The 16,575-nt window shown below is 32.8% G+C and overlaps 2 protein-coding genes across 2 annotated transcripts; both read right to left on the reverse strand.

Annotated features, from left to right (window-relative positions):
- Positions 1 to 437: 437 nt before the first annotated feature.
- LOC114713053 (ATP-dependent DNA helicase PIF1-like) lies at positions 438 to 6,048 on the reverse strand. Its single transcript, XM_028897630.1, has 2 exons — positions 5,612 to 6,048; positions 438 to 561 (listed from the first exon to the last, which is right to left on the reverse strand). The coding sequence occupies exons 1-2, from the start codon at positions 6,046 to 6,048 to the stop codon at positions 438 to 440; spliced, it is 561 nt and encodes a 186-aa protein (XP_028753463.1).
- Positions 6,049 to 13,972: 7,924 nt separating this feature from the next.
- Positions 13,973 to 15,588, reverse strand: LOC114713054 (uncharacterized). Its single transcript, XM_028897631.1, has 7 exons — positions 15,531 to 15,588; positions 15,277 to 15,361; positions 14,955 to 15,090; positions 14,616 to 14,773; positions 14,377 to 14,497; positions 14,095 to 14,268; positions 13,973 to 13,978 (listed from the first exon to the last, which is right to left on the reverse strand). The coding sequence occupies exons 1-7, from the start codon at positions 15,586 to 15,588 to the stop codon at positions 13,973 to 13,975; spliced, it is 738 nt and encodes a 245-aa protein (XP_028753464.1).
- Between the last annotated feature and the right edge of the window lie 987 nt (positions 15,589 to 16,575).

A 16,575-nucleotide genomic window follows, 5' to 3' on the forward strand; every position in this document is an offset into this window, starting at 1 on the left:
GTCCTTTCTCTTCATCTTTATAATTAAGATGGCTAAAATTAAAAATGAAACATTGAAAAGAGTATAAATGACAGATAAAAAGAATTAAAATATTCTACTAAAAATAGCAAATAATAAAGACGAGTGTAGCATACATATGTGTGTGTGATATGAAACATTCCACATTAAGTACAAAACTTAATCAAAGTTTCAACACACACATATATATATATGCATTTTCTTAGCCAACACACGCGTGTGTATGTAGATATGAAAATGCATGATGAGCATTAATTTTAATTTGAGAAATACTTGTTGGTTAGCGGATTAAAAAGCAAAATTAATGACTAAAGGAAACCCTGAAAGACCTCATCAGCACTAGCAGTGTTTGACATGGAAGGCTATTGTTGTTTGGTCCCATAGCTAAGCTGCCGCCAGGAGCATACACGCACTGGTGATCAGCCGCCGACAGTGACGGCGACAGCGCCGACCACGGCACCAACAACACTGGGTTCACTCACTTCGCCATAAACATGGCCACACGTTGCAGCGATGCTCGTACCATCTCTGCATTCATCTTCTCTGTTCAAGGAGGCCGACAAATTAATGCTTTTGAATTAATTTGGAATTAGGTCTTTATATAATGACTTGATTATTTGGGAGAAATATTCGTGGGACCCATGGACGATCGCATCTATGAAAGGGTTTTCTTGCAGGTCGAATCTATGAAGGGTTTTCTCGCAGATCGATGCTCCCAAGTCCCAATCTGTTTGAAAACTTTGAAGAATATTTTGAAAAAGTACTCTCATGTGAGAGACGACGATGGCATAAAGTTGTCTTTTACCAAAAGAAACGACGACGATGATGATGGTTTCCGCGTTCGCATTCGGTGCTGAGCTCCGATGGTTTCGAAGGACAAATAAAAAGGAGAGGCTTTCCTCCGTTGTCTTTATCATCCACTTACCATATGCTGCTTGTAAACGTCGTTGGGTGAGAAAATGAAATCTGAGTCAAATATACTAGACGACAGCGTTCAATATGAAATCACGTTTTCTTCTTTCATTCAGCAGCACGTCCCATTTTTATTTTCCGCGTTCTTTTCTTCTTCCACCAGCACGGGAAAGTTGAAGGTATTGGAGTGAAAAAGTTTTTCAGAAAACTTGAAGAATTTCAAAAAGAAAAATATATGGGTTCTGAATATTAAAGATTAGTAAGAAATAAGTTTCTTGTTCTTTCGTTTCTGTTTAAATTTTTCTGTAAAATGAATCAGTTTTGAGAATGTTAAAAAAAACAAAATATGGCAATGGAAAAGCACCATTTTCACCTCTTTCTTACATGTTGTCTTCATGTGTGTGTGAGTATTCGAATTAAAAAGTCAAAAAACAAAGCACCCGAATGCGCAACATGTTGTGCAAACGTGTGTATATATTTTAATGAAAGATAGATTAAAATAATTGAATTCAAGAGAGTTTCAGGACTGTGTGTATGTTCTGTTTAGTTAATAGATTTGTTTTTGTGTGTGTATATGTTCTGCCTCATTTAATATATTTATTTGTGTGTATATAATTTGTAACTATTTTATTCATTTATTATTAATTAACATTATATATTTTCAATTTTACAGGAGGCTTAAACCATGGCAATAAATTTGACTGCTACACTTAATCTTAAATTTGATGATATAGAAGCATCTTGGAAATTTTGGAGAGCATATGGTACTATTTTAAAAATATACACTTAGATCCAATCTATTAACACCGTCAAGAATATTCTTAAAAGATTCTAAAAATATATTTTTTAAATTTAAACTTATATTAAAATAAATTTTATTTACTAATTTATCCCTTATGCTAAATCCCTAATTTACTTGCCAATTTGCAAACTTTTTTTTTTTCCCTAAAGGCAAGCAGTAAGAACCGCCATGGACTGGCATGGGGAAGACAAATGAAGCTACATGGAGAATCACCAAAACGCAAAAGTATGAAACTTCGGAAGAATCTATCTTTTCTTTCAAATCCACTAAGCAGAGTATTTGACATATCCAATTATTTTTTCCTTCTTAAAAACAAAGCTTTGTAGGTCCATTTGAAATAGCTATAAGCAGTTTTTTAATCACAATTTATAAAATATAAGGTAAGTATTTGAGAGAAGTTTTATCTTAATTTACGTAAAATATGCTTGATGAATAGTGTGCAGCGAACAATATGAAAAAATTTCATATTATTCCATTGTAAAAGACTGAACAAGAGTTTAGGACCTCAAAGGGTCCATTTATACGGACAGATAGGCCTAATGGGCTAAGGCCCAAAACAATTAAATGACTAAAAGAACTATAAACTATACAAGATGTTTAACACTCCCCCTCAAGTTTGGCCCAAAACAATTAAATAACTAAAAGGTCTATAAACTATACAAGATGTTTAACACTCCCCCTTAAGTTTGGGAATGAACAAATTTACAGTTCCTAATTTGTTGAAAAGTCTTGTTTGAATCTCCTTGCTTATTGGTTTAGTCAAAATATTTGCTTCTTGGTTTGCAGATTTTACATGTTGCAAGCTAATCAATCCATTACTCACCTTTTCTCTTATAAAGTGACAATCAATCTCTATATGCTTAGTTCGCCCATGAAAAATCGAATTATATGGATCACTACCATACTATCACAATATACCTTAACCAAATCTGTATGGTTAATTCCTAAATCTTTTAACAACCCAACAATCCAGACCATTTCTAATACAGCTGCTCCCAGGGCCCTATATTCGGCCTCTACAGATGATTTGGACGCAATGTTTTGTTTCTTGGTTTTCCATGCAATCAAGGAACCTCTAAATTTCAAAAGATACCTAGTAACTGAACGCCTTGTAGTAGGACAAGCTGCCCAATCTGAATCACAAAATACTTCAGACTCAAATCCTCCTCTATGGGCGTGTTTGGGTGTCTCCCCAAACCATGGTTTGGGGAAAAAATAATCTAAACACCTATAAAAAAAATCAAAACCATAGTTTTGGGAAAAATCATTTTGAATCTGCTTTTGGAAAAAAATTAGAGTGTCAAATGGATATGAGGATCTTTTTTTGGGACTAGACACATATGCCCCTCAAGCTTCAATCTTCCAGTCCTTCACTGTTTAGAGAGGTGGTATGTTTTTTTTTTTTAAAAAAAACTAGAAAGAGGTAGTATGTTGTTACATTGTACTTTTTTTTTATTTCTTTTCTGTTTATAAAAAATTATTCATCTTCTTCAAAAATATTTTTAATCTTATATTTTATAAATATTTTTACACATGTAGTAATAATTAATTAATTATATTAAAGATGAGAGGTAGTATGTTATTATAAAAACTAGTAGTGAAAAAATGTTATAGAATTTCATGTTTAAAATCTTTAAAGCAAATTAATATTTTTCTATTAGAAAAAAATAATCATTTTTCTATAAACATATTTAATCTTATAATTTATAAATATATATACATATTAATTAATTATTAATTATATTATCTTATATATTATTAATTATGTTAGTAAAAATTATTTTATTAACAATTTTATTCCTTCAAATCAAAATATATTATAAAATCTATCCCTTATATAATTTTCATATTGACTTATGCCCTTTTTAGTAATTTGCACATATAAAAAGTGCTTCTGGTAACAACTATCCAAACACTCTCACTTCTCAGAATCACTTTTTCAGAAAATCTATTATCTCCAGAGTCTATTTTCCAGAAGCTATTCTTCAAACCATGGTTTAGTTTCATCCAAACACCCCCCATATTGAGTAATATCCCAACTCCCAGAGATTGTTTCAGGTATCTCAACACACCAAGAGTTGCTACCATATTAGATTTCATTGGTGTTTGCATGAATTGACTAAGAACCTACATGGCAAAAGAGATATCAGGGCGAGTGACAGTTAAATATATTAATTTACCTACCAATTGCCTGTATCTCTCTGGATTCCCTAACAGATCTCCAGGTTTGTTTTTGCCTTTATCATATGCTAGAAGCCTCAAATTTTGAGCCATAGGTAGGAAAAGGGGTTTACACCCACTCAATCCAATCCCTGCAAGAAGATCTAATACATATTTTCATTGATTAAGAACAACTCCTTTCTTGGACCTAGCTACCTGTATTTCCAAAAAATATTTCATTATTCCTAGGTCCTTGATCTTAAAGTTACAGTGAAGAAATTCCTTCAACTCCTTGATCCTATTTTTTGCATTTCCAATAATCAGCAAATCATCAACATCAACCAAAATTAGCACACAGCCATCAGAAAAATTTTTAACATATAAAGAGTAGTCATGTTTACTCTATTTAAATCCACCATTAATTATGGCCTTAGACAATTTTTGATTTCATTGTCTAGAGGCCTGTTTAAATCCATAAAGTGACTTATTCAGTTTACAAACCATTCTCCCCCTTACCCTTGAATCCTTGGGGAATGGTCATATGCACTTCTTTATCTAGGTCTCCTTGCAAAAAAGCATTATGAACATCTATTTGGTACAAATTCCAATTATAAACAGCAGCCAGTTTAAAAACAGTCATAACAGTAATCATCTTAACCACAGGATCTTATTGTTTTTCTTCCCATTCGTCCGTTTCAACCTCACTTAATTGGTTATGCATGAACTTGTTTTGATGTTTGTATCTCTCTTTAATTCCTAGCTTTAAATTCCTTCGTGCCCATGTTTTCAATGCAAGATGTCTTCATTTTTGAAAGCAAGCTTTTTTTTTTTTGGGTAAAAAGACCTTTAAGTTTTAAAAGCATTCTCCTATGCGGCTATACATACATCTATGCATGTGTCACCGAACCTTCTATATATATCTATATCGAAGACGTCTAATTGGCTATTTCATCTCCATTTAATAACCATTCTGTTACAACTTATGTCTAGCTATGTGATATATTTATATAATTAAGAAATTGGAAAACACAGTAATAATTTGTACCATATTATTTTCAATTCACATGCAAACTTTATGCCCTAATTTGCTGTGGCAGATTTTTTTCCTTAACAAATATGCAATAAAATTAGAGAATATCTATTTTGATTGTTTTAAAAAGTATGCACAGAGAAGATTGATAAGATCTTTTTTAATTATTTACATTGAATTCTCTTTTCATTTGAATGAAAATAAAAGAGATCGTTGCGATTTTATAATAAAAGTAATTAAGTAAATACAGAAAGAAGATGTGTTTTGATGACAATCTTAAATTTGAATTTTTAATTTTAAATGAAGAGAAGATTGTTGAGATTTACATAAAAATGATATATAAATATTATAATTTAATAATTACATTTTAATTTAGAATTTAAACGTGGCCTTCAAGGTCTCGTGGCTAGAAAGTAGTTCTTCAACATCTCCAACTAATAAATGAGGTTTATTAAAGGAATTGCATATACAACAAAATCTATTAAAAAAATGAATCTGTTATGAAAGAGAGGACAACAAATTATAATATTTACATTACATATAAACAACCTCTTTATATTGTAAACTAGCACAGGATCCCTCGTGTGTTGCACGGGGAGCAAATATTGTAACATTCATTAAATAGTTAAACTACATTACATTCGCCTACATTGTACCTTCGAAGAGGAACACCAATGACAAATGCCTACCCAACAAATTCAGAACAAAGGTTATGAAAGATCTCTTTGTACACAACATTTGTTGTTGTACCCTTCATTTTGTTTCCATCCTCAGCAACAATCACCTTCAAACCATCAACTGATTTCACTCTTGATAGTGCAACATATAGTTGGCCATGCGCAAAAACGGGCTTCGTTAAATACAATCCAACATTTCTTAAAGATTGGCCTTGACTTTTATTTATTGTCATGGCAAATGAAAGAGTGATGGGGAATTGCCTACGTTTCATGCGGAATGGCCACCTACTCTCAGAAGGATTCATGTCCATCCTGTGAAGCAACACGTTCTGGTTTGGATGTGAACCGTTTAAAGTGATTGATTCAATGACATTCCTGCCTATTCTAGAGACACGTAATCGTGTCCCATTGCAGAGCCCAGCAGCTTGGTCTATATTCCTTAGTAACATAATAGGTGTCCCAACTTTCAGGATCAATTTGTGTGGTGGTAAACTAGAGCAAGTAATTGTGTTTAGGAATTATGCTGTGTACAAGTTGTCAAAGCTATCAGTGTCTTCTCCTGATTTGCAAACAGTGTCACAACTGAGGAACTCAAATGTTTCTCCTAGTAACAAAGAGCACATGTAGTCATTGATTTGATTGACATGGTCAATTATTGGCGCTAATATAGCCCTATCATTGAAGTATCCATTGCTTTGCAGATTTTCAAGTAGATTGGGATAAGTTGCAACAACAATTGCTTGGATTGGGTTTGTATATCCTCTTAGCAAGAGCTCTAGAGGGATATCAATCTCTGAAATCCCATCACTTGATTCACCCAAGCGACCATCACCTACTTTTAATAGCCATTGTGAAAATCTTTGTAACCTTGTGGCACTTTCTGTTGATGATGTAGAATTCAAGCGCATATTCCTTGTCAACTGGAAGACTTTGCAATATTCCCACAATGGTGATGAGCTTATGCATGCATTAACAATAGATGCTCTTGTTCCTTTTGGGATAACAGGAAGTATCTGACAGAAGTCACCACCCATAACAATGCACTTCCCCCCAAATGGAGCTGGACAATGCATTATATCCTTCAATGTTCGATCAAAAGCTTCTATGCAGTAACGTTGTACCATTGGAGCTTCATCCCATATAATAAGCTTTATTCTCTCAATAAGTTTTGCCAGAGGAGAATTCTGCTTTATAGAACACATGGAATTCTCATGCACATGGATAGGAATGGCAAATCTTGAATGAGCTATTCTTCCAGAAGGCAATAATGTTGCTGCTATCCCACTTAAGGCAACTGTCAATACAATCTCTCCATTTGAACGTATTGCTAATGTTAAAGCATTCCATAGAAATGTTTTCCCAGTCCCACCATAACCATAGACAAAGAAAAAACCACTATTAATATGTTCTAGGACTGACATGACATGGTTGAAGATATGAAGTTGTTCTTCATTCAATGATTGTATGAGTCTAGTAGCTTCATTACAAAGAGTATCACAATCGTAATTTAACTCCTGCAATAGTTAGAAACATCAATAGGTTCCACCCATGTTGGTTTTGGCATAGTCGGAAAATCTGCAAGACTTCTATCATTTTGCTGTAGTAATTTATCAATCTCTTTCAATGCTACTTGTTATTTTTCCTCTGATAGGATAAAAACATCTACAAGCAAAAGAAAACATCATTGAGATAATTCAGTAATATTTGATAAGAAAACATAGGTAGTAAATAATTATATGGATTAACAATTCAAATTTATATATATATATAAATAAGCATGGAAGTTGTACCTGAGAAGTTAGGATCATTTCGTGGAATGTATAATAAATCTTCAGATAATATGGCTGACGTCTCCCTCCATACATCTTCAGGCCGACTTAGGCAACAACATAATAGCATGCTAACAAACATTCTACGAAAAGATTAACCTGATGCCCATGTTGATGCCTCCCTCAAGGCAGATATGTGCTCCTTATCATCATCTAACAAACCCATTGCAAAACATGCTTCCCTAAATGTTGGACATAGTACACCATCAACAGTTCTAATCTCATCAAATGATCTTGGTCCTTTTACTTTGGTCAAAAGCACTCGCAAGTAATAAATCTCTCCAGAAGTTGGTGAAGTATGACAAATGCGACCTACTGAAAACCTCGCTTCCTTTTATTCCATTCCCTTTCACTTCTTTTGTACACATAATGATTAGGGAATTCTGCATAAGTAAGAGTTCTAGCAAAGCTATCAGTTACATTAATCTTCATCCAAGCAAGGAATTGTGATTCACTAACTCTTGGTTTGTCAAGAATCTCAACAACATCATCATAATTGGAATATATAACAGTTTGTTGATTGGGTAGATGGAAACTTAACCTCTCAACAGACGGAGATCTATAATGTATGTCAAATCCAAATATTCTCCATGATGCTTCACATGAAGAAATATACCTGCAATTATAGTACTATTGAATCTCATCAAATATTACGGCACCTTCCTTGTCAAATATTCTTGCAACTACTCGATCATTGCCTTTACTAATATACTTGAATAAATACTTAATTGCAGATGACTGGTTGCATTTTTCAACATTGATATGAGCTTGGAACTTTTATAGAAGAAAAGAATTATATGGCACAACATACCGATTATCTAAAGTGACAGACTTGATTTCAACTGACCTACCATCATCTCTTCGATGGTAGGTAGGATAACCATCTTCATCAATAGTTGTATTATGATTGAACCTCTTCAGAAAGTATTTACTACGTTTGTTATCCTTCATGCAAGGTGACTTAGGGTTGCTAGAGCCATAAGGACCATGGACCATGAATTTCTTCACCAAATCATATAACAATGGTGACAAATCCTTATCAGGGATTTCTGCAGATATGATGTTGTCAACATCTTCTGGATTTCTTAGCTTATTGATTGGATCAAGGAATAATAGTATATGTGCATGTGGTAATCCTCGCTTCTGAAACTCAATTGTAAAAACCTCTGAAAAAAGAAATGTTCAAATAGATTAAATTAATTGCAATGAATAATTTAGACAACACGATGAATATGTATTGAAATATACCTACTCTAACAGTACCAAAAATCTCTCTCTTTTTGATGGTCTTCATTAGTGATTGAAGTTTCATTTTGAATACTCTGCATAAAATATCTGATCTATCTGAAGGATGCAATCTATGTTGATTACAAAACCTTGTTATCTCAGGCCAAGCTGGATTACAAGTGAATGTTATGAATATATCAGGGTATCCTGCCCATCTACAAATAGCCATTGCATCTTGGTAATTCATTATCATGAAACGAGCTCCTCCTGTAAAAGATGAAGGGAGAATTATCCGTCTTCCTGTTGATGCAGCATCCCTCTCACCATTAGTTAATGCATCAGATAATCCTTGGTATAAATCTACCCTTAGCTCTCTTTGGTGAGTCTTGATCCAGAATAACCTTTGAGACTCAATCATTGTATAACCGTCAATAACAAATTGTTGCAATAACCTTCTTGCATGGAGTAATGTAGATGTTTCATTTTCCCTCATCATCAATCTAAAAGTGAAATATTCCCTCATGCTAAGTTTTTTCTTCTTCTTCGTATTAGCAAGTGTGGATTCTCTATGATCAACATCAATCCTGTACCCATCTCTCCAAATGGAAATAAGATAGGATACTGCAGTGGGAGATAAGCTGCATGGAGCTCACTAATCCGTTGAATTAACCCTGAAATTTGTTGCATGATTACATCTCTGACATTGAAGCTCATATCGATGTCCCCAACAACTAAAGCAGCAACTTCAGACGCAGAAGGTAAGTTGAAGGTGCAACCATCAGTTTGTCTATCACTGATTAGGCATAATTTCAATTCATTCTGTTTGTCACGGGTAATCATTGATGATGCACATCTATACTGTTGGACAAAAGGATTGACAGCATCAAGCACCTCTTTTATTTGAAGCACAATGTTGGGGTCAATTGTTGATTGGCTTTGATGTTTACTACATAAAAATATAGAATAAATTTTTTGCATTATGAATGTTGATATATAGGAATAATACCCATAAAATACAAGGTAAGCAAAGATGGCATACCTCACTGCAGAAATTCGATTAGCTACTTCATGCTCAGTGTCAAAGATATATAACTGTGAATAAACTGGTTTGCTATCTTCTGGAGGCAATAAACTACCAATGGAATGGTAATTAACTCCATGCATGACAAAGGAATAAGGTCCACCACCACAATTTTTTGAGTGATCAACTTTCCCTCCTAATGAAGTTGTTAGCGTGAAAATTCTTTGAATTTGCTGAATCCTTCTTGAAGAATAAATCATGAAGTTGTGAGGGTGGTGGCCGCATAGTGGGTAATTGAACCTTGCCTTTAAGACAACACATTGAGAACATTATGTTATTCCTCTTTGTGTCTTTCTTAACTCTTTCATTATACCACAACATGGCATCACAATGTGCGCACTTATATATAGGGTCACCTTCATCAATATAATCTGTAAATAAGCACTCAATTATTGATACCAACTATAGGTAATAAACGAAATTATACAAAAATAGGATTAGCATACGGGAAACAGCAAATAAAGACGGAGTAATAATAACTAATGTTGAATATCAAACTTGATGAACTATAAACGTCAATCGTAGAATTGGTCTTTCGAATCAACACTTCATCTCTACTCATAGGATGTAGATGGACTATAGATTCAAAATAAAATATATCAAATATAAGAAACAAATAATATGTATCAACCTATTCTTATAACATTGGAACTTGACTTCCTACTTACCAGAAGATTGATTGTCTTCCTCATCAGTGCCACTTTTGTCACTCTCATCAGTATTGAAAGAGAAGTTAATGTCTCTATAGTTGACAAATTCATCTGATATGGAAAGAATATGAAAAATCATATTTGTGAATATATAAATCTATACAGTTATATCAAGCTTATCCATTAAGTTCATAATGTACAGAGAACCTGCATGGTTTTACATTATTTTTGCTTACCAACGTCCGGTAAATAATGAAGGTGAGGATTTAAACATGAATTTTGCATCAAATCTGTGTTTATCTCTCCCAATGAAGTTGTTAAATTACGTCTCTTCCTTTTGCCAGAATTTTGTAGAGATTTTGAAGGATGATCACAACTGCCAATATCTGGAGGAAAAAGATTATGGCAAGTATCTTATTTACATATATGTACAGTGTATACCTAAAAATGTAAAGACATTATGACCCCTTCGCTTACCAAGGCAAACTTCATTTGTAGCCTCACGGTCTATTGCATCATCACTAACATGATTTTGTTTTTTTCCTCTCCTTTGACTTGTTGAAATAATTTTACCTCGTTTAGCAGCATCAATTGTTGTGTCTATTGAACCAATATTATCTTGTCTTTTTCCTGGCTAGTTTAAAGAGACACTACCATTCATCTCTAAACTCTTAGTGCAATGACTTCGGCGGCCTAATAAAAATAAATAAAGTGTTTTGTTACTGTTCATCTCTAAATATAGTTCATAGTTTCATGGTTCGTATGTACCAAGTACCTATACCACTACTGATGAAGTATATGAATTGCATAATTTAGAACAGTATAGGATAACCATTAAAAAGATAAACCTGATATATTCGTTTGGGATGGATCCTTTCTATTTGATCCTTTATTGATGTTCGCATAGTTCTCAAAGGCTTTAAACCTTGCACTTTTACGCTTGAAGACATCACCAGAATAGTAATCTATGGTATGTGTCCTCCTTTGACACCCTAATAATTTATCACAAAATAGAAATTAGTAATGGATATACTACACATGAAAGATAAGTCATATTTCGTTTCAATGAACCACCTAACAGGTTAATGGCTTCCTTAGAAACAGAGTACTTAGTTTAATAAACCATTATGCTTCATATTGTCTAAATAAATAAATTAATAAAAGTTAAATGTTGTAAAAATAAGAAAGGATTAACATTTAGAGTTAGTCTGTCATCGTTACAAATAAACTGAATATTAACTCTTCCTATAACTATAATCATGCTATAACAGTTTAATAATTAAAATCACTTATGGGCAATTTATATATTCCCTAACCTTGTTTGGTGGTATTGGAAAACCTTTCGCATAGGTTGGAAGATAAGTTTGTAATGTCTCTCAAACCACCAGGTCTTCTTTGTTGTTTAATAGCAGAAACACCAGTTTCAATTGATTTCACATCTGTCAGTTGTGTCTGATTGTCATAAATCACACCCATTGTATCAAGTGAAGTAGTGATTCCTTTACCTGTTGGAAATAATTAAAACTCATAACATGTAACACTACTATAGTGAATAACATATATGCATCACATGAACGTGTAAATTGAAATCTTCATATTAATTATGCCATTAAATATTGACTACCTTATAACTATAAATCATACCTGTAACTTCCATTCTTGAGAGATTACTTAAACCCGCATGGAGTGAGTCCTTGGCTTCCATTTAGTAGGACTTCAAAGTGGTTTCAATCGATATTCCATTTGGATGGTTTATTCAAAATGGAAGAGATGATGGCCAGAGATTGGTGAGCTGTATCTAGTGTTCTGCAACTCCGAAATCTTCACACAGCTCATTGTTAAGATGGTTAAGATTCTTTTAATAAATAGTACCTTTCTAAACCTGCTATTTTTTTTTTGCATGCATGACTACATTAAACTCTTTACCTACACAATTCTGACAAGGGTTGTAAAAAGTGTTAACAAATATATATCTGATGTAAATGATTCTGCATTTTTTCTCTACAGTTCAAGTCTAACCAATATATAAGTCAGCTGCATATTATTGAAAGAGATGAACCTATCAGGTTTAGTACCCATGCAGCAATTGTACTTTCGTTTGAAATACAAGCTGATCATACTGATAGGTTAGATTAATTTTTTCACTTAAACAATCGCAATGTGTTTTATAGTTAGCATTTTTATTTCACTTTTTGGCCACTAACACAAAATAATATCTACTTACGTGGCATATAATATTTTTAACACCTTATATAGAGTATGATATATGTATAGGACACATACTGTTTAATTGACATCATACATATTAAGCATAGTAATAAATAAAATGGATAAGAGTTGCTCTTAATATTTCTCTTTAAATGATTGAAGAAGATTTTTTTTTCACTGTTTACTAAGTCAATGGTGAAAAAGTGAGGTGCACACGTGTAATATCGATTTTCTTTTTTCCATATTTATTACACTCTTGACTAAGTTAGCTGTTGAAATTTGATTTTACTGTGTGCTGTTACTACTATGCATGCACACATCATAATATGGCTTTGTAAGTAATAGAAGTTGATTAACTTATCAACAATATTTGTGTCAATGTTTGTCAGTAAGAACTATTGATTCTCCATACTACTATGAAGGCCTTATAATGTTAGATCAAACTACACACAAGTATGTTCCCAATCCATACAAGGCTTGTAAGATTAAAAACTAATGTAAGCTTGCCATGGAAGTTTAATTTGATTTACTTTATTCTCATTGCCCTCAGTAATGCCCATTTGGATACATACCTGATGTTACTCAGCTTATTGTTAAAATTTGGTATGTTCATTTAAATTGAAATTGAAATTATATATTGTACAGTTTGATTGGATGTATCTAATTTGACATAAGCTAAATTTAATTATTTACTAATTGTGGTGATGATACTAATCAGCTGAACACGCATAAATGATAAGGTAAAACAGACATTATATTACCATAGAATTTAACAATACATGTTCAAGTAATTCAAGTACCATAATGGACTTGAACTACCTAAATTACACACAAGATAGTACAACAAAAACATGAAAGCTTTAAATTTAGGACCAAATGATTGAAATCAAACGATGTAGACGCAACACAGATAACAAACAAAACAACAACCCCAGCCAAGCTCATAGTGAATATTGGAATATATAACTACTTCTTCTCCTACTTTACCTTCACAATCCTTCCTAAGTTGTTGGATGATGAGGGATCAATGTTATTGATAACAGGATCTATAGAGGTGGATGATTTCTTGGAAGCAGTCTTCCTCTTGCCTTTATAGGTCCCACCAGATACAAATGATTGATGACTTAACTCAGCTAAAGTTAAGCTCTCTGAAGAATCTAGTGCAACAAGAGTGGAACGCATAATAGGAGGAGTAATCTGAACCGTTGGGGAACCCTCATCAATATCCTCCATGCTTGACTGTATAGAGTAATCCTCCTAAGTGTTAGTTAGTCCTAATTCTTTGCAATTTTAATTATTGAATAACACATTTAAAGAAGAAATAGACTTTCATCTACAAATTATTAAATCAAAACCTGAGTTACATCTATATTTGGCTCTAAACCTGCAAGCACAAGCAAATATTTATTTTAGTTACGGAGAATTATATGTATGAATACTTAATCAAATGGCATTGACAGACTTATATCATACCATGAATTATACATAATATAATGTTACCTCAGCAGATGCTTTAGTGAACTGCTCTATGAGATCCTCACATAATGTGTATTGAACCACACTTATACTGGAATGAGGATGCTTCCTATTGTAGTCATTCAACTTCAATTTCAGAATCATCCTCTTACCAACTAATTCATCAAGTTCAAACAGGAAATCATATTCACGTTGTTCCTAAATTCAATTCACACTGTCAGGATCATATACCAGAAAGAATTCTAATAAGTATTCATATCAAACATACAAAACGCACTCCAAGTCCTTAATTCAATTTAAAGGAACCTGAATCAGTGTCAATTTCATTTCCAACGCATTTTTTTTGAAAAGCTGAACAGCTAACTTATCCCAAAAAATTACAGAAGTCTTCCCAGAATGATCTTCAACAACATAATGGACCTTCAATCTAACAAATACCGAATTAAAATATATTAGTTTACATGTTCATCTTATTAATAATGATCATGAAATGATGAAGTTGATTAGAATATAAATGATGGGGTAGACTATTAGTGTAATATTACTTTGGCTCTACTAATACAGGTTTCTTTTTACAGAGTGAACAGTGAAGAGAGCCATTATCATCCTTAGGCTTGCTTGCACACTTTGAGCAACCATCATAGGTCCATCCATGACGAGTCTCAAGCTTAATGACCTTGCAGGTAATAATGAAAGCTTCCTCCTGTATTTTAACATTTATGTGATCAAATAAATCATACAAATTCCAAGATTGCAAAATAATTTTAAATTTTAAATTATTAATTATTAATATATATATATATATAAGAATGAAGCTACTTGACTAAATAGTTATATTATATTATAGAGAGATGGTTCTTCAAAAAACATATAATCACACGTACTCCTGCTTCATTTTCAATGTCAGATATATCCATCCTCCTATTATTGCGCATCATAGTTGAAGCTGAAGGTTGAGAAGATTGAGGTGGCATTTGTTGGCTTAGTGATGTCAATGAAGGAGAGAATTTGTCTTTGGATCTACAAACAGTGAATTGAATAATAAGTCAAGGTGATCATGGTTTATGAGATGGTCACCAAAAATGGTGAAGAGGCAATAATAAATTAATAACTTTTTAGTAGACAATATGGTATATTTAATTATACCATTAAAATTAGTAAATGTGCGAGTTTATATGAAGGCATATATATAGAGTAATAGCATACCTTTCAATAAGTTTTTTTACTACAGTCAGTGTTGGATTGAAAATAACTCGGGTAGCACTGAACGAACTACATAATTGAGGATAGCCTATAATGAAGGTAACAAAAATAAAAAATAAGATGATAGATAATATATTGTAGAATACAGATTATGTTTACTACATCTTTAGTACATACTAATTATAGCATACCAACATACTATATACTATTATAATATAGTTATATCATATTATAATATTATGATAGATGCTAAATACCATCATCAGAGAATGCAACCCTGGCTAAGCTAATAACTACAACAACTGGGTTCTCCATATTCTCCAGATATGCAGTATAAGCATTTGTTGAGCATTCATCAAATAATACACATTCCACTTCATTCTCATTGTATAAATGAAACCAAAGAAAACAAACACATCAAAGTTATTATACAAAAGTATGATGTATGACTAATTGGGAAAAAAAAATTATTTACCAAAAAGTTGGGTCATCATGGCTGTTAGAACGTTACTCCTCATCAACCAGAACCATACACAATTTGTGCTTAGTTTCATTCTCCTTCCTATATTCTTCCAGAGATCCAATTGACTGGATAAATGCCACCACATCTGACAATGCATTTTATAAATGATAAGTGATAAAATGGAACTAAATTACTATGAAGTTGTAGTCAACGTATTAGAAAAATAATCTTACCGATAAGAAACTCAAAATAATTTTTTTCAGTACACTTCACAATCTCAGGCAATGGAATGAATGAGAACCCATCATGAGGAATATTCGCCCCTTGCTCCCTCATGTATGTTTGTTGAGTAAATGTTATCTTCCACTTATTATTTGTAGCTCTGTACTGGTTGACATGGGCAGATACCTCAAAATTTGCAAAGAAGTAGGTATTACCCTCCACTGGATTATCCTTATATTGATTGAGTAAGTTCCTGTTTAAAACACTTGCTTGTATCTTGTTCCCCTACAAATCATTCAAAAAATTCATTTCAAAATACAATATCAACAGCTTAAAAACATTAAAATTAAATTAAATTACTATGTAAATAAGTTATACAAACTCCTATGAATCATGACTAAAAGGTACAGTTTCATTACGAACCTCTTCATCAAGCAATATCATGGTAATACAGAATAGCTCATAAGGGGGCGTCTTCTAATAAACACCCCATCTCCTAACAACTCTAACAATTACCTTCCACCTGTCTGTCCCTTCATGGATATCTTTGAGCAAAGAAACTTTTGACATTGTGCGGAACGGAGCTGAATGTAAAAGAGAAAGAACTTAAGAGTATG

Source organism: Neltuma alba, unplaced genomic scaffold (assembly GCF_004799145.2).
Source record: "Neltuma alba isolate B1F8T4 unplaced genomic scaffold, ASM479914v2 tig00011414_pilon, whole genome shotgun sequence".
Lineage (NCBI taxonomy): Eukaryota > Viridiplantae > Streptophyta > Magnoliopsida > Fabales > Fabaceae > Neltuma > Neltuma alba.

Bases quoted from the DNA above. Each gene is read 5' to 3' on its own strand.
- LOC114713053 (XM_028897630.1), bottom strand. From the start codon at position 6,048: ATGTTACTAAGGAATATAGACCAAGCTGCTGGGCTCTGCAATGGGACA. The intron at 562-5,611 runs GTAGGCATTTGT...CTCCTTGAACAG, and splicing joins CTTTGTTCTGAATTTGTTGG to AGAAGATGAATGCAGAGATG.
- LOC114713054 (XM_028897631.1), bottom strand. From the start codon at position 15,588: ATGGAGAACCCAGTTGTTGTAGTTATTAGCTTAGCCAGGGTTGCATTC. The intron at 14,774-14,954 runs GTACGTGTGATT...GTTAAAATACAG, and splicing joins ACATTGAAAATGAAGCAGGA to GAGGAAGCTTTCATTATTAC. The intron at 14,269-14,376 runs GTTCCTTTAAAT...AATTGAATTTAG, and splicing joins TGAAATTGACACTGATTCAG to GAACAACGTGAATATGATTT.